The sequence below is a fragment of the Gossypium hirsutum genome, chromosome D05, assembly GCF_007990345.1.
Source record: "Gossypium hirsutum isolate 1008001.06 chromosome D05, Gossypium_hirsutum_v2.1, whole genome shotgun sequence".
NCBI lineage: Eukaryota > Viridiplantae > Streptophyta > Magnoliopsida > Malvales > Malvaceae > Gossypium > Gossypium hirsutum.
Genome location: NC_053441.1, coordinates 26909377 through 26932894, shown reverse-complemented (window position 1 = coordinate 26932894; position 23518 = coordinate 26909377). Strand labels below are relative to the sequence as shown.

The window sequence follows — 23518 nt, the reverse complement described above, 5'->3', positions numbered from 1 at the left end:
AGGTCCATGGAAATTGATTAAAGGCTCATTGGTTGTGGCTTAAGGGAAGAAAAGTTGGACTTATATTTGATGCAGGCTTCATGTAACACCCATAACCTGTGACCATCGCCGGATTGGGTTACGAGGTGTTACCGGACATGACACATTTTTATTTATTTATTACTATTTTTTTTTTTGCAAACTTTGCAACATATACAAATTAAGACGAAACAATTATACTAAATTTGCATGCTTAAATTTTTGGAAACGAATAATATCTCAACCATTCAAAAAAATTAAAATGCTCATTTCACAACCACCATTTAAAATAAGAACATCATACCTATCCAAATATAAACTAATAATTTACTACTATTTTACACACATGTATGCTTATGCATATAAGTTTTATAAACCATTAACCTTTTTATAAATCCATATCTCAAGGTCATTACAAAATTTAACTATTACACAATCGAACATTATAAAACTCAAGAACCATAGTACTTTTGTACCTATATAATATTTCTCAAATGTATATATATATATATTTAAATAAAATCTTTTAACCAAGCACAAACCAAATTCATTTACACTATATTTAATTATATATACATAAATTCATACCATAACCAAACTTGCATAACTTATAATATTATCATATGGTTAAACCAAATTGCCCTATTAAAAACCAATTACACAAACATGAGCATAACAAAATATTCTCTATTAAAAATCAATTTAACGTAGCCAAAATATTACTAAAATTGTTTATTGCATTAAATACCTAATATATATATTAAAAATCAAATTAACCAAATTGGTCTTACAATACTAATACATATACGACAGATCCATTATTTGTTTTAACATATATATTCGATCCATTCATATAAATAATAAAGCATATATCATAATTCAATACATAACTCAAACTTACATTTAGTCAATTACCCTATGATAGCCGATCATAAAGTAGCTGCCAACCAATTCTTCATATTTCAATTTATAATTCATGAACTAAAATTACTTACTTACTAAAACAAACACATTGTATACATTATCTAACTAATTCCACGTAATCAAACATTACTTAGCTTAATACCTATATCAAATATACTCACACCACATACTTACGTGCCAAGAATTTATAATTCAAACACTACCATGAGCATGTATATACCTTACCTTATAAATACTATCCATAAAAGATTATATAATAATCAAAACATAATCAAGCCATATCTCCACCAAAACCTAACATAGATACAAAATGCTTAAGCCATTTTCGCATGGCTTTAATACATACACTTTCTAAAATAAGTTATTTCCCACCCAACTTATACATGCCATAATTTCAAAAGAGATTTCAATTTATAAAATACCGTAGTTAGTCGATAGTGTGATAAGCTTTACTGACGATCCCCGAGCTCGTAACTACTTCAAGGTCTATAAAACAGAAATACACAAATACAAATACACAATAAGCTTTATAAAGCTTAGTAAATCGTAAGCATAATTAATATTTAAATAGTAAGAATTAAAGGCACATAATTAACATACAAAGATATTATATATATAATTATAATCACACTTTTATCACATATACATGTAAGCTAATAACCAATTTTGTTCTTGTATAAATGTTCATAAACTTTTACTTTAAGTAAAATAGGTATCAACCGAAATTTAAAGTATGCATATATATATATAACCATAACAATTCAAAACTTATATATATTCATACCATATATACTTCCAAATAAATAACTTACCTTAATTCCATATATTTATTCAACTAACTTATACCTGCACATACATTTCAAATACATAACAATCTTCATTTATATTACTTGTCGAACCAATCGAAAATAAATAGAATAATAAAATAGTCGAGAGATTCATACAACGCCATCGTCCCAGACGTGGTCTTACATGTAATCGCACATCGATGCCACTGTCCCAAACAGGGTCTTACTCAAAAATACAAATCGATGCCATCGTCCCAGACGTGGTCTTACACGAAAATACAAATTGATGCCATCATCACAGACGTGGTCTTACATGAAAATACAAATCGATGCCATCGCCCTAGAAGTGGTCTTACACGAAAGCACTTATCAGAAAATTTCCATACAATTTTTAAGGTTCAAATATGCTTACAAAAATTAAATATCAGTTAATTCGAACTCAATTGACTTATTTCTTATAACAAATATATATGTATATTTGGCCAAAACCTCTTACTACATCTAATGGTTCCATATATTATCTATCTACTATATAACATTAATTTAACAAAATTTAAATGTTTATCGACTTACCTCGGATGTCGTCGACCGTTAAATCAGCTACTCGACCACCTTTGTCTTTCCCCGATCCAAATCTGATTTCTTTAATTCTTGATCTAAACATATTCAATTTAAGCTTATTTAAACACCATTCAATTCAATTTATCCTAAAAACACATAAATGGGAAAATTACAATTTTGTCCCTAACATTTCACACTTTTTTACAATTTAGTTCTTTTTGCTCAAAACACATAATACACAAAATTTGGCTACACTCCTTTAGGGCCGAATATTCCTAGTGTCTTTACAAGCCCACACATTTTATTTATTTCACATTTTAGCCACTCAAAAATTTATTTTTACAATTTAACCCTAATTACTCAAATTCATCAAAAATTCAAAGACAAAACATATTAACCTTTCACATATCTTTCATATTTCATCATCAATTATCACAAAGCTCAAGCATTCATCAATGGTGCTTTTCAAAATCATCAACAATTCATAAAATTAAGGCATGGGTTTTGAAGTATTCGAAGCAACGATCTAAAAAACGTAAAAATTATCGAAAACTAAACAAAAACGAACCTTGAATTTAAGCTTGAATATGGCCGAAACTTGACTAAGCTTTAATGGCTTTCTTCCTTCTTGGTTTCGGCTAAGAAATATGATAATAATCTAATGTTTTTATGCTTTTAACTATCTTATATTATAATATTTGTTAATTACTCATTTAACCTTATTTAAATAAATATAACTAATATATAATAAGGTTAGTTTTGTCCTTAGCCATCCACTAACTATTTAGTGGTCTAACCTTTCAAATAAAAAGACAACAACAAATAGATACTTTTAGCTTTAACCCCTAAATTTTTATTTTTACGCGATTAAGTCCTTTTTATTTAATCAGTTACTCAAACAACAAAATTTAAACATGAAAATTTCACACAATCAAATTCACACATAGTAACTCACAAAGTAATATTAAATTTTTTTTCAACTCGAATTGTGGTCCCGAAACCATTATGTCCAATTAGGGTCGAAATAGGGCTGTTACACTTCAACTTCCTGAGGCATGGTGAATGTGACAGAAGATGATGACCCAACAAAATTGTGGCATAGACAACTTAGTCACATGAGTGAGAATGGCTTAATTGTTTGGTCAAGAAGAATCAACTTTCAGGTTTGAAGAAAACTACGGTGAAGAATTGTGTCCATTGTCTAGTTGAAAAGCATATAAGAGTTTCATTTAAGCATTACCCACCTTCAAGAAAGTCAAATTTGCTTGAGTTGGTTCATTCAAATGTTTGTGGTCCCTTGAAGGTTAGGTCACATGGTGGCGCACTTTACTTCATGACTTTCATTAATGACTGTTCAAGAAAACTTTGGGTTTTATACTTTGAAAAAAAAGGGCCATGTACTTGATGTGTCCAAGCACTTTCAAGCTTCATCTGAGAGAGATTGGGAAGAAGTTGAAGTGTATTCGTATTGATAATGGTGGAAAGTATAGAAGACCATTTAATGTTTACTGTCGAAGACTCCAAAGTTGAATGGATTGGCTGAGAGAATGAACTGGACATTGGTTGAGAAAGTCAAATGTTTACTTTCATATGCAAAGTTGCCTAGATATTTTGGGTTGAAGCTTTGCATACAGTTGTACATGTGATTAATCTATCTCCTAGTGTTTCTTTGCAGGATGATGTACTAGATAGGGTTTGATTTGGTAAAGACATGTCATATCACCTGCGTGTGTTTGGTTGCAAAGAATCTGTCTATGCTCCAAAAGATGAGCAATCTAAGTTAGATGCTTAGACTCGACAATGTATCTCATTAGTTACGATCATGATGAGTTTAGGTATAGGTTGTATGATTCGATTGAAAATACTTGTGAGAAGCAAAGATGTGGTTCTCTTTGAGGATCAAACCATTAAAGACATTGATAAGATAGAGAATATGAATCCACAAAATAGTGATGATTTGTTTGAAATGAATCTGATTTCTATAGCTTCTTCATGAAGTCCTATTCAGGATGATATGCAAGAAGTTAACATTTATGACTAGCAACGTATAATTGATTTTAAATCTAATTTCTGATGGGTATGTTTTTTAACTAACGAGGAAGATCTAGAGTGTAATAAAAGGCTATGGAGAGTGAATGCAAAGATCAGTTGGTTGAAGCGAAGAAGGATGAACTCCAATCCTTGCATGACAATTATATCTTTGAGTTGGTGAAATTGCCAAAGGGTAAGAGAGTTTTGAAAAATCAGTGAGTTTACAGGTTGAAGCAAGAAGAGAATTGAATTCCACGATACAAAGCTAGATTGGTCATTAAGGGTTATAGTAAAAAAGGGGGATTGACTTTAAGAAAATATTTTCTCTAGTTGTAAAGATGTTCTCTATCAAAACTATATTGAGTTTGGCAACTTATTATAACTTAGAGGTTGAACAGATGTATATGAAAACTACTTTCTTTCATGGTGATGTGGAGGAAGAGCTTTACATGTAGGAACTAAAGGGTTTTGTTGTACAAGGCAAAAAGGAATATGTATGCAAATTGAGGAAGAGCTTGTATGGTTTGAAGCATGCTCCGAGGTAATGGTACAAAATGTTTGAGTTTGTTATAGGGGAGCATAGCTACAAGAAGACGACGACTTTTGACTATTGTGTTTTTGTTCAGAGATTCTTCAGTGATGATTTCATTATTTTATTATTCTATATTGATGATATGCTTATTGTTGGTTATAATGCTTCTAGAATTGTCATGTTGAAACAAAAATTGAGTAAATCCTTTGAGATGAATGATTTAGGGCCAGCAAAGTAAATTTTTAGCATTAGATTAACACGTGATAGAAAGGCCAAGAAGTTATGGTTATCACAAGAGAGTACATTGAGAAAGTACTTTAAAGGTTTAATATGGATAGATAGAACTAAAATGGTGAGTACTCTCTTTACTATGCAGTTCAAGTTGAGTGTAAAGCAAAGTCCTTCCACATAGAAAGAGAAGGAAAACATGTGAAAAGTTCCTTACTCTTTAGCCGTGGGTAGTTTGATGTATGCACGAGACCAGACTTGGCCTATGCAGTTGTTACAATTAGTCGGTTTATTTCTAATTCAGGGAGAAAGTATTGAAATGCAGTGAAGTGAATTATAAGATATTTCCAAGGCACCTTCAATTTTAAACTTTTTTTTGACAATAAGAAACTCATTCTAGTTGGCAACACAGATTTATATATGATCAGAGATATTGACTTGAGAAAATCTACTTCAGGTTACTTGATCACTTTTGCAGAAGAAGCAAAGGCTTGGCAATCTAAATTGCAAAAATGTGTTGCTTTATCCACTATTGAGTCTAAGTTTATTGCAACTACAGAGATGTGCAAAAAGCTCCTTTGGATAAAGAAATTTGTGTAAGAACTCGACTTTGCTCAAGAGAGGTATGTCTTGTTTTGTGATAGTCAATGTGCTATTTGGTAAGAATTCAACTTTTCGTTCTCGTCTAAACATATTGATGTAAGGTATTACTGCATGCGATAAATTCTCGAGACAAATTTATTAGAACTTGAAAAAATTCACACTAATAATACTGGTGCAGATATGTTGACTAAAATCTTACTAAAAAGAAAGTTTGAAGCATATTACTCAATCGCTTGTATAGCAAACATCCCCACGTAATGGGTAGGGGATATTTGTTGGACGTAGACCACATAGGTCCCACTATGTGTATGTGTATATACATTTTAGGGGCAACACAATAACGCTTTAGTTTATTTTTATATGTGGGTGCAACAAGTTAGAGAGAGTATTGTTTACCAAGTGTAGTTTTAATCAACTCTTTAAACTAGGGTTATCCGATGTCCATTTAAATCGATTAGTAGACCCAAGGATCTCAATTGTCTCATGCCCTCTGTTGAGTAATATTCTTTTGAGCTTATGGTGGACTTTCAAGTCCCATGATTTTTGCCCTGGATTTTCCATATAAAAATTTGTATGTCTCAATTCATGATCTGTGTTTGCAATGTTATAAATGGCTTGAATTAATTGTTAATATATTGTGTTATTAGATTTATCATATTGATTTATTAGAAGTGAAAAACACCAATTGTGCTTCTGCGATGTTTTATTGTGCTTCTGCGATGTTTTATTGGGTTCAATTTTGGCCCAACAGTTTACTGACCCGAACTAAGGGTAGATATTGAATTGACTACTTAAGCCACATTCTTACTCCGAGGATAATGCTTCCTACTGTGATTTTGTATATTTTTAAAATTTTCATATCCAAATAGAAGGAAGTGGACTTTAGTAATTGAAAGTAAATGGACAGATATAATAATGAATAGGGCATACTTGGCAAGTATGTTAGTCCGACACCTCATGATTCTCCAAAGACGCTCCAAATATATGAACATTTTGGGGGAAGAAATGAATATACTCATGCCGAACATATCCATGGTTGACACTCACACGCTAGTTTGAGTAATTTAGCTTGGCTAGACACATTATCACATTGCTTAACAACACAACACAAAAGTAACTGCTAAAAACCATACAGAACAAAAATGGAACTACAAATAATCTTCAACAATACATTTCCTTGTGTCGGAAAAAAAGGGAAGGTTCACATTGATTATCATTATCCATACAAATTATGTGTAGGTAGAAAATTGCAATATAAGTAATCTAAGGAATGGTTGATAGTAAACTCAAACAAGTATTATACTAGTTGCACAATCAAGCAAAAAGATATTCTATTTAATTTATCGATCATAATGCAAGAGTACAAGTTTTAAGTGAGGTCATACTGTCAATACTGACCTTTTAGGTGGCGATCGCTGTTTTAAAAGGTTGGATTTTATTCGCCGTGTCAGCAAAAAGCATAGAAATGCTAGGACAACAATCAAGACTAAATAAACTTCAAAGTGAGTTCCCCAGAAATACCCTATTGAAAGGAGCCGGCTTTTTCTGCCACAATCACAAATACTACGAAGTAAAGTTCCATCGGAAGAGACTTCTGGATCAAGAATAAAGTCTACATTTGTGGCTTCTTCTTTTTCCAACCAAATATGTGTGGCCTTTGATTTGTACCCAGGCACAGTAGCCATAACTGCAAGCATATTCATCAGTTTAAAACATATAGGTAATTATTTGCTTAATTGAATGGGATATTTACAAAAAGGCCTGCCATCAAACCAATATCCCAGAAAAACGGCAAGAACTTATTGCTCAATAATCAGTAAAAGATGCATAAAACATTCGCAATATATATTTAACCTATATTGCTTTGACTCTTCGTTTTTCTTTTAAGTACCTATGATTGGCACTCATGTCCAACACTTACCAGGACATGAGTAAAGGGATATGATCCTTTCAAGACCCTCCAAGTACAAGAGAATCGTGGGAAAAATTTAACATACTCGAGTAACATACCCATGTCCAACACATTCAAGTCCAAGTAACATAGTATTCAACCAGCTCCAAATACCAAATGCAAGCCTTATTTAACACCTCTTCAGCTGCACCTTGCTATTCTCATGATTTAACCAACTACTAATTTTTCTTTTCTAATCATTCGTATGCGATCATTAGATATTTCTTGCATTACTAACAATCACTGAAAAGAACCCAGCATGCTGAGACTAAAAAAATTTCATACCTTCATATCTCTCTCCTGGAACGAGTAACCGATGATAATCTGCTAATGTCCCGCTAGTTTTAACCTGTCATGATCAGGGACACCAAGATACAAGTTATTAAAAGAACGCTACAACTCAAGACCACCAGATTATTTAATCATGTCAAGATTTTATAAAAGCAGCGAGAATGAGTATTTTGTTTACGATGATCAAAGGAGAAAATAAAAACAAATATAAGCACAAGCAGCATGGATACTGCTATTACAAGTATCTCAGAAAAGAATAAAATCCAGGCATATCAAAAGCAATTGATGTTTCATATAGAAAGAGCAAAGAAAAAGCAATTGCTGTTTGGTAAAAAGGAGCTCCCTAACCAGAAGGGTGATAGAAGCTTAAGGTGTGAAGCATGGATATGGAAGTAAGAAAATATCAAACCACATTTTCACTTTTTTTAACATGATTGCTGCAAAGTATTAGGTGGTCTACTAAGCAGAACAGGTCCGCAAATAAAGGAAAACAGAACTATGATTAATATCTTCAAGGTAAATCCATGTTCTTTATGCTCAAAATTCTTCAGAAATTACATCCTAAACCGGGAAAAAGTGAACTTCACAAATTCAAAAAATGCTCTATGTTCTCATATAACAGGCCGAATCTAAGCAGATTAAAATTTTCCATTCTAGGGAGAAATGATGAATTCTCAGTGATCATAGTATATACGAAATTCGAAGTGACTTCAACAAGACAGTTAATTGCTCTCCTTTAGTGCCAGTGAATAAACTGATACATTCCAAATCAGAATCCTTACACTATGATTTCTGTGACAATAATATGGTTAATAAGATGTCTGTGTATTATGACAGCATATATATATATGAACAAACCGTGTAATTTATTCCCTTGATTGTGATCAACCCAGGCAATGGCCTTCCACTGTCTGAAGAAAAGACCCTTCCATGAACTCCTGTCTAAAAATATACAAGTGGCATAGATCAATGATTCGTAGACAGAAAAAGCTGTATAAATATTCCACTTTGTTGAATATTTAAGATTGTTATCCATAATACCTCCGATAAGATAGATTTTAGAAAAATATTCTTTTATACAAAAAAGATGCAGAAAGAAAATGAAATCTATTTCAATTTTCAATACCAGACATTTTTAAAGCCAAACTGCAGAGTACCTTAACAAGGCTCGCAACAAGATTTAGCATGCTCATTTTGTTGTACTCCCAAATGGTAGGAAGCTGCACATTACAATTAGAAAAGAAGATGAAAAAAGGCAACAAGAAATAGTAAAAACAAGAATGAACACTATCTAAATTAACTTTCCAAACAGGCTGATATCAAAATAAGTTAACCGAATGCTGCCAAGAGCCAAGAACTATCTACTTGAGAAGATACAAAACCAACAAGGTTCATATATTGAGAGAGAGAAAATAGAAATGGAAAAATGATCATGTATATGCAAGAAAAGTTACTTAAAGCATCTGCAGAATAAGGCAACGATTTCAAGCAAAAAAAAAAAAAAAAGAACAGGGCAACAATAACTACTATAAGTGTTCCACTTCTATTTCATAGTTATTGTATTAGCATTTATTCTTGCTAATTAGTTTTTTGCCAATTCCGAGAGAGCTGAAAAGAGGGACATTGACAAGACACTACAAAGACCAAAACACCTAATTTAATTCCATAGAGGCAGAGATAATTTGCGATATAATTTCTGATATTCTTCAGTATCAGCATAAGAGGGATTTGATATTTGACAACATCGTGATAAATAAAAGAACCAATAAGGTGCCAATTGAAGAGAATAAAGTAGAAGGCCACCATAATAAATTTCCTACAATTAAAACAAACTTATGAAAAATGAAGCAGTTTTAAAACATTCTTTACCGCATCCAAAATACATGCTCCACAAAATAGCATCAAAACACCTTCAAAAGTATTTAACTGCTTGGTTTTAAGAAAACCATGGGACGAAACATTAAAGATTCTACATCTCAATGCCTAGGGTTCAAATTAAGAAAAATCACTCCAAACAGCTTTGAAAAACACCACTATTACCTGAAATTTGAATTTTAAGAAAAACCAAAAAATAGACATAGATATTGTATGAAAAGACTAAGGCAAAGGGAATTCAGAAAAGGACAAAGGAGACATTGGCATACAAGATATAAGAAATAACAAAAATGTTGAAGAAAGTGATGAGGTCCTTTTTATCTAAAGCAACACATCTGCATAAAATTTCTGAGCTAGAGCAAGTTTAAAATAACTAAATTTTAGGATTTAGCAGGATCTTGAGGGGAAAAAAAGAATTCATTACAAGATAAGCATAAAGAAGGGGCACTCTCCTGTGATTTGACCGAGTTAAGAAGCAAAGAACGCTAGGTGAAAAGTATGACTCCCTATCTTTCTATCACTAAACTTTTATAATAAAAAAAATAAGAAAACTAGAAAAGGCCTCCACCTTTTCAGAAGTTCAGTGCACTAAAGAATACAAATCAAGCTAACCATAATGAATGCTAAAGTATTGCACTCCTGTTCAATTGGGTTTTCTCTTTTTTTTTTTTTTTTGGGGGGGGGGGGTGTTAGATTTAAACTAAACATCATTCCTTAAAAATCAGTTCTATAAAGTACATGTTAGAAAGTAAGATTTATGAGTTACTTCAACAATCACATCAACAATGTTTTCCTCCAAAAGAAGAAGAAAAAACCAGAACTGGTATAGAATATAATTATACAGTGAAGCTTGATGCAAGCCCTAATCCAAGGTCATTTGTTATCAATTAAAAGATGACTGAGACAGAATTCTAACCTCCTTGGCATTAGGCCATTTGTTATCACTAATCTCCAAGGTCAACTCAAAACAACCACCATATATGTAGTTCCAATCTTGCATGCCACCATATACAGGGTACCTGCATTAAGTTGAATCACTGGCTTACATAACAGGAAAAGTTATGAAAAGTGGATTAATATTACAGACTATAGAAAGCAAAACATAGATGAACAAAAGTTGCATGGTTTGTAAGGTAATCAATTTCTCTGATCATAATCAGCAAACAAATTGCTTACCAGGCTGCTCCATTGGTAATGCCTCCTTCAAATTCTTTGCTCAAAGACATGTTATAGTGAGATTTGCTATATATGCTTGCCAAGAACCGGAATGTTCCATCATCAGGACATGCATAATAGTTCTTCCTGATTTAATACATATAAATATGAGAAACTATGTCCAGCATTGCATTTGAAAGATTCAGTTTGCATTAATATAACAAAAGGAACTGATTTCATGTTGTTCCTAAGGTGCAGAGATGTAGAAGAGTCGCATTACTAACAGTAACATTATGACAAATGAAACTCATTATGAATTAAACAAAATGTATGGGGATCCACAAGGCTACAACCATTCATTATTGCAGAAATGATCATGGTGAAGTCAACCAGGAAGTTATTAGAGATCGTATTACAATTTAAATAGCATATATGCAGACATTGGCAAATAAAAAGAATTGAAGTGAAACAAGGCTCGTAAACCATGTCATGGAAATATGCAATCTATGATCATTTAACTGATGAAACATCCATTATGAACATCTAATAACCAAATCAAGGAAATTAAATTGCTTGCTTAAAAAGGAATTAGACAAATATAACTTAAACATGAATTAAGCTGAAGCCTAAAATACCGAGATATAACACCTGATAGTTTAGCATGCCTAGAAAAAATATTTAAATAACAGGCAGGAGCTACAAGGAACTTAAATAATTTTGTAGGTGCAGCTTTGCAATTTTAAAGCTGATAACGAAGAAGAATCACCTTTTATCCAGAGAGGCGTCCCATGGATAGTTAGCAACAAGTGCACCCTGTAAAAAATGAATTGTTAATAGGCTCCTCCCCTTAAGTTTCTTGTATACCAAACAAGATCAAATTCATAGCCTCATTCCATCAATATCAGATATTTTGAAGTAATGAGACAGAACTACCATGTACATCATTAGAAGGTATAAACTTTTACTAGATCTGAATGCCAGCAATCTAAAATTGATAACAAAACTTTAGAATTAAATTCTCACTCTCACTAAGGCTCTGTTTGGTTGATACTTTTTCTATTCTATTTTTGCAAGAAGACAATACAGTAAAAAGAAAAAAAATGAATACGAAACAGCAAATAGAAAAAGCATTAATAAATCAGAGCCTAAATCAAAGATTAAAGTATAAGAATAGGCATATATTTACCAAACAATAAAACATAGATGGGCCACAGCATGTACATGAAGGTGCATCAGGCTTTAGTTTTCCATTTCTTCAGTTTTGCAACATTATCTCCAGCCCTAAAAAATTTTACTACACCAATTTAGCTAAAATTTTCTTATTGCCCTTACTTTGGGCACCTCACACAGAATTCTACCGTTGGATAAATACTCTAGTAAATTTATGTTACTCTGACTCGAGTTTGAGTGTTGGATATGGGTATGCGTCTGACATAGGTCTGTTCAATTTTTTCTTATTTTTTTCATGTTTTTGGAGGGTAATATCCCCATACCCATGTCTGAAATGTGTCGGACAAGGATGTTGGACAAGGGTACTTCAAGAAAAATGAAGAGTCGAATCAAAATAGAGGTACACTCCATGCAACACTAACATTACCTGCAGAACGGAGTCTTTGCTCTTTATGCATTGACTTCTAGTTCTAACTAGTATTTAATTTCTCTCACAAAGCAACTCACATATATATATATATATTTGGGTGCTAGACAAGAGAATGTCAAGAAAATGAAGAGTCGGATCAATATAGAGGTACATTGCATGCAACACTAAGGTGATCTACAGAATGGAGTCTTGACTCTTTACGCATTTACTTCCAACTAGTTTAGCATTGCTTTTGAAAAGTTTGCTTTATGATTTAAGTAGTCAGCAATGCTATCAAAAAGTGCTTTTGAAAAGATAAAATGTCTATTTAGACATGATGTTGTAAAGTTAAAATAAGTTTCTGAAATTCAGGCTAGACAATGAGGGGAAATAGATAATTCAGCTCAAACATGATTTTCCAAAAGCCAGAAGCTAGAAATTTTAGCTTTTTGAGTTGACTTAAAAGCCTAGTTTTAAAAGCACTTTTAGCTTGAAAAACTATCTGCTTAGCATTGCTTATGGCTTGAAAATCTGGTTTGGCTAGAAAAGTGCTTTTGAGAAACAATGCTAAACACACCCTTAAGTTATCTTTCAAAGCAACTCATACATGCACATACATATATGTATGAGTTTACAAGATAGAGTCGGGTGACAGAAGCATCTTTGCATATTTCAAAAAGGGAAATAAAAGTGATGCCAAGAAAGATAAATGATGAAGGGAAGCTTCTCTTATCATTTGTGATTAAATCTTCTATGCCTATCATGTTTATCTTCAAATATAGTCATTTACAACGTTTTGCCAAGAAATTGAAGCAATCTAAAAACTGACAGGGAAAAAGTAACAGCTATTGTCAATGTCCAATAACAATAGCACTCTCTGAGTTTAATAAATACACAACAAGAGAAGTGAGAATAAAATATTACCCCATGCAAACTTGCAGATGCTGTAAAACGCATTTCTCTCAACCAACTCATAATTGCTTTTGTTTCAGGTTGTCGTGCATCCTCATTATTATTCCAAGGGAAGAACTGGCAGATTTTAATAGTCATGATCATTTAATATGGAGAATAGGAGTAAATCCAATAAAACCTAGGAATGAAGAGCAACTGAAGGCAATATACAATGCTTATCAAACTAAAAGAATGCACATATGAACAACAGGATCCAATCAAATTTTGACCTTAAAAATGAATTCTTAGTTGGGATCACTTTCGATGAGTTGGATGAATAGAAATACAAAACATATTCCTTTCTAATGTTATAAACCAAACAAAATATATGCTAGCAATAATAACACCACTCACAACTTTATTACCATGAAAAAGAAAAATTAAACACTGACCCTAAGAATTAGGATCTCAAATCAACCTCGGATTTCAAGTTTCTAACTCTGCCCAATCAATCCAATGATACCAAAATGTGCTTTCACATTTTAGATTCTTCCATGACAAAAAACAAACGAATAATCATAGGAATGTGAACACTGCTGCCAATGCTATCTTTAACGAGAAAATGCAATCTGAAATTTTTTTATTAAATTCTACATGTTAGAAGATCATCTACAAATATGAAAGCACAAGGGTTTCCATAATTAAAAAAAACTGATATAACTATATCATATATTAAGGTCATAAGGAGCAACATAGAATTTGTATTGTATTGTTAAAAAGAATTTTTACATTTCATTTATTATTATGTCGAGTTGACTAGAAAATGGGAGGTACTGAATGAAGTTTCAACCATCTTATTCACCATTGCATAGCTTTCCTAATTTAGTCTGCACACCACCTTCCTGCAAGATGTTATGGAACTATGATAAATCCTACAAATTAAATATCAATCCTGATTTGGGAAGAGCATAATCCTTAACACCAAAGATTTAATTAGGATTTTTTTAACTTGAACTTGTTGATGAAGTTGAAGAAAACCAAAATACACCTTTCAACATTAGATATATACCAGTCTTAGAAGATCCATTTGTTTGTGATCTATGAGGTTCAACTTGAAATCAAATGCCTCAAACTTAAAATCAATATTGCAGTAGAGTTACCTGATCTGGAAAATCTCGATTTAGATCAACATTATTTGCATTACCACGTCTCCTAAAAGAAAATCCATCAGGATTCATTGATGGAAGTATGTGAAGGTGAACCTTGTCAACAATCAAGTCAACCTGTACCATCAACAAATACTATAGATTAGGCAATTTTATAAAATAATGTGATAAGGGTCATAAAATTACAGCAGCTGTGAAAGATGAATGTTATGTACATGCTTAACCAGAAAAATATAAACAGAAAGCATACTTAATTGATAGAAATCATCAAATAGTATTATCAAAGTAATATTTGTAAATAGGGAAGGCCAAAATAAAGAAGATCAACATTTTAGTGAATGAGTGAATGAAGAATCAACTCTCTTTTTGACTGAGAAAAAGCAATCATGTAAATAGTGGGCTGGGCCCTATGGATCACTCACACGACTGCATATGTGTTTCTTTATGTATAAGGTGTGTATAGACATACCTGCAACCTTTCTATTGATTAAATATGTCAAAGATATCAGAATATATTACCCAATGCAAATACAAAATGTCTTATAGTTGTTCAGATGTATGATTCAGTTCTCAAGCAAACCACTTCTTCCAATGACCATGGAGTGACGGGGGTGTCTCTAAAATGTCTCAGAAACAACTAAAAAATAAAATAATAATAAAAAGTATCTTAAAATAGCATTAAGCCTCAACAAATAACCCACGAATGAAGTATGATAATAAGTAAAAAAACCACAGTGCTTAAACCAAGGAATTATTATGGAGAAAACACTGAAAAAGGCACATAAATATTATTCACAACATCATGCAAGAAAAAAGAAGAAATACACTTACATGCAGTAAAAGGAATAGAAAAATACCAATGGGTCCCTCTTATAGTTGTCACATATCCAATTCGCAAGAAGCAAAAGAAGCTCACGACCAACAGGTTCATCACCATGCACATTACCAATGAACTGCAATTTCAAACAAATGAGGTGAGTTGACCCATAGAAAACAGAATAATAGTTCCTTTAATAGCAGTTAATAAACTACATTTTGAACAAAAAATGAGTCATGATGATGAAATAGAAAGGAAAACAAACTCTAAGTCTCCAACCACCATTTGAGAAAATATGAAGAACGTAATCATGCTCCTAGGGTGGAAAAGAATTGTCATAGAAATTCACATTCTCCATAATTGTCACAAAAATAGGTGTAATAGTTGATAAAAAACAGGGTACATTTTAATAAAAATGAACAATAGAAAGCTGTTGAAGAGAGAAAAATACAATTTATCAGAGAATGTGAAATGTGAAAAGAAAGGTCTAAACTTTGGTGCACATTTTTTAAACCTTTACTATTGAAACTTTCTTCAAACATAATTCAATTTCAAATTAGATTCCAGAATTGCTATACCCAATACTTTTCCTCCTTGAACACATATAAGATAACATAGTCCTTAGGAAGATTTACTGTAATTGTGTAACACTCTATTGATCCTAGTACTTTGTTTTCTAACTTCAGGTACTATACTACCAGGTTAACTATAAATCCTTTATCCTATAACTGCAAGATATATAAATATATTTGTTTCCCCTGATAAAAGCTTCTAATATTTCAACATCTCAAATTTCATTTTCCTCCATTTTTATTTTAATAGTTTCTTCAATTCAATTCCTAAGTTCTTAGCCATGTTAAAAGGGAATCTTTTGTAAAACAATCACCATTTGATTTAAATATTCACAAAAACCCAATCAACTTCAAAATAGGAAACCAAATTAGCAATCACTAATTAAAACAGTGCATAACCATGCAGGCGCATAGGTAATAGAGCACTAAATCATTTACCTTGAATGCAGGTTCAGGCTCTTCCCGGCCTGGTTTGTCAGAAATCTCTATCACCCACTACACAAAAAGAATCACCAAACACTTACAAACACAAATGGTTCACAATAGTGTAACAAAAATCATTAGGAAATAATTGTGAACATGTATGTACAGAAAAGGAAGCAAGTTGAAACAAAACTATTACCAGTGGAAAACCACGCACACTTTCTCCAATACTGATCCCAAAATCAAAAATGCCCTCAAAGAGAGTAATAAAGAACCAATCAGTATATAACCTCCATGGAACACTAAACAACTCCATTCATTCCACAAAACTATCCATTCCTTTAATGAGAAAATTCCTACTTAAATCCATCATAAAAATCGGAAAATATTATAGGCAAGAAAAGCAAAAAAAAAATAGAAATAATCACCTGTATATTCTAGAAATGTGGCTACATCTTCGCCCAAATTCCTTCACCGCCCTTTCTAGTTCCGAGTTAGTCATGTAGCCACGAGCAATATCAGTTCTGTAATAACAACTCCTCAAATTACTCACAAAACACAAAAAGTTAATCAAACTTCAATTATTATTGAAAAAGAAAAAAAAACACCTCGGGTGGTGAGACTGGTTTTCCTCGATCAAATGCCTTCCAGAACCGGCATAACTCTCATTTTCAAACCCTAAATCTATATAAAAAATGGGTTAGCAAAAAATCAATCGTTTGTAAATTAAACACAGAAAAAAAATCCCGGTCAAACCATGTAAAAATTCAAAGATCATGGGGCTTCCTTTGTTTCCTTAACAACGTAAATTTATTTACTTGTCTATGCAACATAGATAAAAAAAGAAAAGAACATTAGGAACCATAATTCTCAACTACTAAGCTGTAAAGAGAAGCAAAGAGAGAGAAGAGGACCTGCAGCTGAAGATAAAGAAGTGCTGCGATAGCCGCCTCTGGCGATTACGTTGCGAACAAAGAATGAGAAAAGGATACAAAATTTGAGATTCATTTTTACTTCTCTTTTTTCTCTTTATTCGGAATAATATTAACAAATAATTCGATGCGACATTAAGCTGAGCTTCAGCTTAGTTTTCGATCGCTTCCTTTAACGATCTTCAGAGAGAGACAAAAGACCGATGAACGCAAGTTAATGATTAATGGATTTGGATCATTGACTTGAGAGCTAAACCCATTTATTTTGTAATAACTTAAATGCACAATATCAGATTTAGCCCCGATGTTTACATTTTCATCAATTTGACTTTTATCTTTTAACTAAATTTTAACATAATATTTGGTGTACTGTTAGTGAATTTTTAGACTCACAAATAGGAGTTGACAAGTGTCTTATAATTGTATAATAAAATATGTAAAATAAATATTTAAAAAAATTAATAGACAAATAACATTTTTTAAGGTTAATTATGAAATAAAAAATATACTACCAATATACCAAATATGAACCATTTATGAAATTTATTTTTAATATTAAAAATATGAATTCAATAAAAAAATAATGGTTAAATTTTGTTGTTGATTATCGAATAAATCAAGTAAAGTTAATCATCAATAAAATTGAAACATTGTTAATAATTCATAATTTTGAAATAATAATAATTTATAACTAAGATTTAAAAAAAATAAAAAATTTCATTAAAAAAAGTATAAAAATATGAAATATCTTTTTATTTGTATGTTAAACCATTTAAATTTAATAGGAAATATACATTTTTATTATGTTTTAAAAACTTTGTAGTTTTTACTATTTTAAACTATTTTAATTTTGAAAACATTAGTCACAAAATTACGGAAAATTTTCGTTTTGATAATTTAATAAAAAAATATAATTTGATTACTAAATTATTCAAAATCATTTTTTTACCACTCGATTGTTAAGTGGTACTTTTTTAATTGGTAAAATAACAATTTCAATCCTCAACTTTTATAATGGTTAAATTGAATTGGAAGGCAGGTTTTTTCCATAATTGATAAAGGCATATGTCAAATTTAATTTTTATACAAGAATTTAAACTCTTTTATGAGTTAATATACTATGTGCCCCCCAAAGTTACACTTAATTATCACTTTAGTACTTAAATTTTTTGTATTAATTTAGTACATGACGTTTCCAATCCGTTGCCAGTTTACTCCCGTCATTAATGGAGTTAAAAAAGGGTGACCCAAACTTTGTTTTCCAAAAAATAAATTTAAAAAATCAGAAAAATTAGAAAAATAATTCAATTTTTAAAAAAACCAGAAATAGAATTATATAAAAATCCATAAATTAAAAATAATTTTATTTTTATTTTTTTAAAAATGCATAAAACACAAAGAAGAGAAAAAAAATACAAAAAAAAGTGTCAAACATATTCAGAAAAATCTCAAAAAAATTTAACAAATTAGAAAAGAAAATATATGGAAAATTATATATTTCCAGAACCTAAAATATATATTTTCTGTTTAAAAATACATAAATTAGAGAAAAAAAAAGTGAAATTACAAAAATTATCAAAACAAATTCAGAAAAAATCTCAAAAAATTTAAAAATTCAGAAAAATATGAAAAGCTTTAAAACATGTGAATGAAAATATAAAATTAAAAAAAGTGTGATTTTGTTGTCTTTTTTCTTTATTTTATATGGAAATCTTTAAATTCGATTACTAGATTCAAAATCTTAAAAAAATATATTACGCTATGAGCAAAGTGATAAAAAATTGTTTTCAATATTTTAAAGTTTTCCATATTCTTTTCTTATTTTATATTTTTTTATATTTTTCTGATTTTTTTTACACTTTTTGTATTTTCGCACTTTTAAAAAAAGAGAGTATATTTTTAACAAAAAAAAATTCTAGAAACTTTATATTAGTTTCAATATTTTTTTTCTGATTTGTTTTTTTTTAGATTTTTCTGAATTGATTTAATAATTTTTTGTATTTTATATCTTTTTTGTGTTCTATGTCTTTTCTTAAAAAAATAAAAATAAATATTTTTTAAAATTATGGGATTTTTATATAATTCTATATATTTTTTATGATTTTTAAGAAAATGAGAATTATTCAGATTTTTTTTTGCTTTTTTTTATGGTTTACCCTTTTTCCCTTTTTTTTAAATTTTATTTCTAGAAAATAAAGTTTGGGTGACGTGGGCCTTTTTTCAACGTCAATTAAAACTGAGCAAATTGATAACGGATTGAAAACTTCAGGTACCAAAGTGATAAAAATTTTCTTTAGGTACCAAAGTGATAATTGGATGCAATTTTGGGAGGCAAATAGTACATTAACCCTTCTCTTATTTATTACTTATCCCTTATTAATTTTAGCTAATTAGATATAAAATAGTCATTTAATATTATCACTTAATTATTTTATAATTAATTAGTGATAATATAAATTTTATTATTTACCCTTTAATTAAATTAAATTAATTAGAGAAAATATTTTTTTGAAAACAAATAGAGAAAATAATTATGACATAATATATGAAGTCATTTTTTATCCCAAGGTAATTTTGGCTTGACCCACAATAATTTTAACTTGACACATAGTGTTTTGTAATTGAGTGAGTTTTTTCATCTACAATCACATCATCATTTTCTCATGTTAGCGACCACGTCAACTTTCAATTATCATGTCAGCTATTACTTTTCTATTTGTCGAAGAGTTTTGATTGAAAACTATGTTTTAAGATTTAATGAAGTGAAATTATTGATTTAAACGATTTAATTAGATGTTATTTTCGATAAAGAATTTAATTAATTTTTTTAATTATTTTGAGGATTTTTTTTAATGAAGCCTCAAAACTTTTTTGTTTATTAAAAAAGGAATTCAATATTTTTTATAATTCTATTTTGTTTGTTATGCAAATTTATAGTTTAAATTATCTTTTGGTCAATAAACTTTTAAAATTATTATATGATCACTAACATTATCGATTCGTTACATTATTGGTTATTGAAAGTGTGCCGCTATCTGCCATTAATGGTGTGATGACAATATGACAGGGCAATTACCAATACATTTTATTAATGTGTTCGACATATGTTGATATTTTGATGGATTTGGAATTGCTAAAGGTGGGTTTGGATGGTCGATTGGGTGCGGTGCGGTGAGTTTATTTTTTGTCTCACACTACAGTATCACTACAGTATCTAATATCACAGCCACCGCTGTTTTTACACTAACCGCAAGTAAACGCACCGCCCATCCAAACTCACCCTAAATGAGAAAAGGAAACTTGATGAAGTAAAGATTGTTACTTTGGCCTCTAAGTTTATCGATGTTATTGCTTATACAACCTCTACAAATTTACGGTGGATAATGGGAAATTTGATTAAGGGCTAATTTAGTAATATTTTTTAAAAGTGTTTTTGAAAGATACTGCACAAAAGTGATTTTGAGAAGTACTTTTAAAAATTTTGGTTTAAGATTTGAGTGTTAAGCATTACTGTCAAAAAATACATTTGAGAAATAAAATGTCCATTTTAGACATGTTATTATCAAATAACAAATATGCATTTAAATAATGTTCAAATTAATTAATATTATTATATTTTTAGTAAGAATATAAAAAATTTATTATAACTTGTTAAAATTTTAATATATGAAATATAAATTTTAAATATTTTTAAACAATAAATATTAATTCTTTATAAAATTTAATTAGAATATATAAACTATATTTTAAATATTTAAATATAACCATTAAATATTTGTAATTAGATATTAACATATTTTTATTATTTCAAAAAATATATTTTTATTTTTAATTAATAATTTTAACTTATTTATAATTAAGCACCAAGAAAAAAAAGAAAGGAAAATACTATATTTTTGAAGAGGTGAAAAAATAATTAAGCATCAAAAGTGCTTTTGAGAAAGAAAAAATTAAAAATTTTAACTTCTCTTTCAGGAGTGATTTTCAAAAGTATTTTTTAAAAGTGCTTTTAAAAAGTCAAAAATTTTAACCAAAAAATATTTTTTTAAGCACTACTAAATAAGCCCTAAATATCTTTATATTAAAGATAGAGTATTGATTGAAATCAAAGGTGTTGCAGAAAATTGTGTTAAAGAAATCAAGCAAGATGAGATGCTTTATTTGAAACTAGTGATTTTGTAAGGGGTAATAAGGCACCTATTAGCACTCTTTGTGGTGCCTTATTGTGTGACAGAGAAGACATTGTCTTAGATATTTATGATATTTTATCTCATAGGGACTAAATTTGAGGCAAAAACAAAATTAAGGGCCAAAAGCGTGAATTTAGAGATAAAATGAGCCAATATGCTACACAAGGAAAAGTTGGTGCCAAAAGTGCAAGCATGGAGGACACAAGGGTTGAAATGCAAAAAGAAGAGATTTTATTATATCAGACTCTATTTTTATTATATTAGGATAATTAATATTAAGATAATTATTAAGGATTATTTAATTTTAGGATTTAATTTTATTTAATTTTATTTATCTTCAATTAATTGTATTTATCTTTTGGGAATTTAAGTAGGATTAGACTATCTCCTCTAGCACTATAAATAGGGGGTGAAGTGACTCAAAAGAGATCGATCTTTTTCTATAAACACTCTTTTCCCAAAAATTCTTTTTCCAAAAAAAGATAAATGCATTAAAAACATTATTTGTTCGGGTAATAATGTAACCAATTATTCTAAATAGATTTCAAATCAATTGACTTAGTCCAATGTGAAACTTAAATCATAGTAAAAAATTGTTATAAGTGACTTGAAAAAGAATAATGATATGACATGGATAATGCATTCGGATATATACATTGCAATGCTAATGTGATCTTGATTTAACACATAGCAACATTAACTGGTCTAACGGTGTAAATTTAGATGCCCAATAATATTTATTTTGAGATATCAAACTAGATCATTAAATACTATATTTTAGTTCAAGTGGCAAGTTGTGACACAAACATATTTAATCTTTCATTGTAGAAATTTTGGTTGTGTTAACAAAATTAAAACAGCAAGTTAGTTTCAGTGATCTTTCATTTCATTTTTAAAAGGTAAATTACATATATAATTATATGTATTACCTTTATGACTCCAACACTAAAATTCAATCAAATATTACATTTATAGTGTATGTATGTCAAAAATAAATTAAACTAAGAAATATAATATTCTTTTTAAAAAATTTTAAAATGAAATTAAATTAAGAAGGCTTAATGGCAAAATTGATCACTAATGTTTACATGTTTTGTTAAAATAGCTTTACTTGTATTTTTGAACTTTTTTTCCATCAACTTTTATTCTTTTTTTTCGAATTGCTTTTTTTTTTAAACAGATTTGATGACCGCTAAAAAAGTTAACAGGATAATATAAAATTTCATATATAGAATATTTTTTATAAGATGTAATTTATTACTTAGATAACACAATAAAATAATTACATGTAAAAAATAATAAAATAAGTAAATAATTCATGAAGTTAAAAAATTTACTCTTAATTTTTAAAAAATAAAAGTAATTATCTAAAAAAAATTTTAAAATGATTTATTAATCATCTTTTTGAAACCTCTTGGTAAACAATCGTATGCATTCATTTTAAAACTTTTTTCGATAATTACATTTATTTTCTTTAAATTAATTGTTATTTTTAATTTCATGTATAATTTATTTATTTTATTATTTTTCACATGTAATTATCTTATTAGATTACTTAATTAATAAATTAGGTCTCATTAAAAATATTTCACATCATTTTTTAACGATACTTTCACCAAATTTATTAGAAAAAATTGTTTGAAAAAAGAAATGTTAGGGCCATTTTATTTCATGTATAATTTATTTATTTTATTATTTTTCACATGTAATTATCTTGATGGTTAAAAAAGGCTCAAAAATACAATTAGGACCATTTTAACAAAGTATGTACATGTTAGTGGCCAAATTTGTTATTAAGTCAATTAAGAAACATATAAGTCAATTAAGAAACATATATTTAGAAAGTAGGGCAAAAAATGTGTGAAAAATTAACTGGGAATAAAATAGCACATGTTTTCAAACTAGTATTTAAGGTCTTTGATTTTACCAGGCATTTTTACTAGTACTTCAAATGATAAATTCAACGTGAAGAAAATTGAACCCCCCAAAAA

The 23518-nt window shown here is 29.7% G+C and overlaps 1 protein-coding gene and 1 long non-coding RNA gene across 3 annotated transcripts; both read right to left on the bottom strand.

The window, feature by feature from the left end:
- Nucleotides 1–971: 971 nt before the first annotated feature.
- Nucleotides 972–2929, bottom strand: LOC121217908 (uncharacterized). Its single transcript, XR_005914112.1, has 3 exons — nucleotides 2860–2929; nucleotides 2304–2386; nucleotides 972–1428 (listed from the first exon to the last, which is right to left on the bottom strand). It is a non-coding gene; the product is annotated as an uncharacterized lncRNA (long non-coding RNA).
- Nucleotides 2930–6999: 4070 nt separating this feature from the next.
- Nucleotides 7000–17615, bottom strand: LOC107904922 (carboxypeptidase SOL1). 2 transcript variants are annotated; one of them, XM_016831443.2, is made up of 15 exons: nucleotides 17320–17615; nucleotides 17014–17089; nucleotides 16834–16929; nucleotides 16605–16635; nucleotides 16421–16477; nucleotides 15451–15546; nucleotides 14588–14710; nucleotides 13461–13565; nucleotides 11724–11770; nucleotides 10979–11104; nucleotides 10719–10821; nucleotides 9085–9147; nucleotides 8786–8869; nucleotides 7922–7985; nucleotides 7000–7372 (listed from the first exon to the last, which is right to left on the bottom strand). In XM_016831443.2, exons 1-15 carry the CDS (start codon nucleotides 17411–17413, stop codon nucleotides 7065–7067), a joined length of 1473 nt encoding a protein of 490 aa, XP_016686932.2. In that variant the 5' UTR covers nucleotides 17414–17615; the 3' UTR covers nucleotides 7000–7064. The 2 variants fall into 2 exon arrangements, with proteins under 2 accessions (XP_016686932.2, XP_016686933.2); XM_016831444.2 differs by having other exon boundaries at nucleotides 17014–17083; nucleotides 17320–17585.
- Between the last annotated feature and the right edge of the window lie 5903 nt (nucleotides 17616–23518).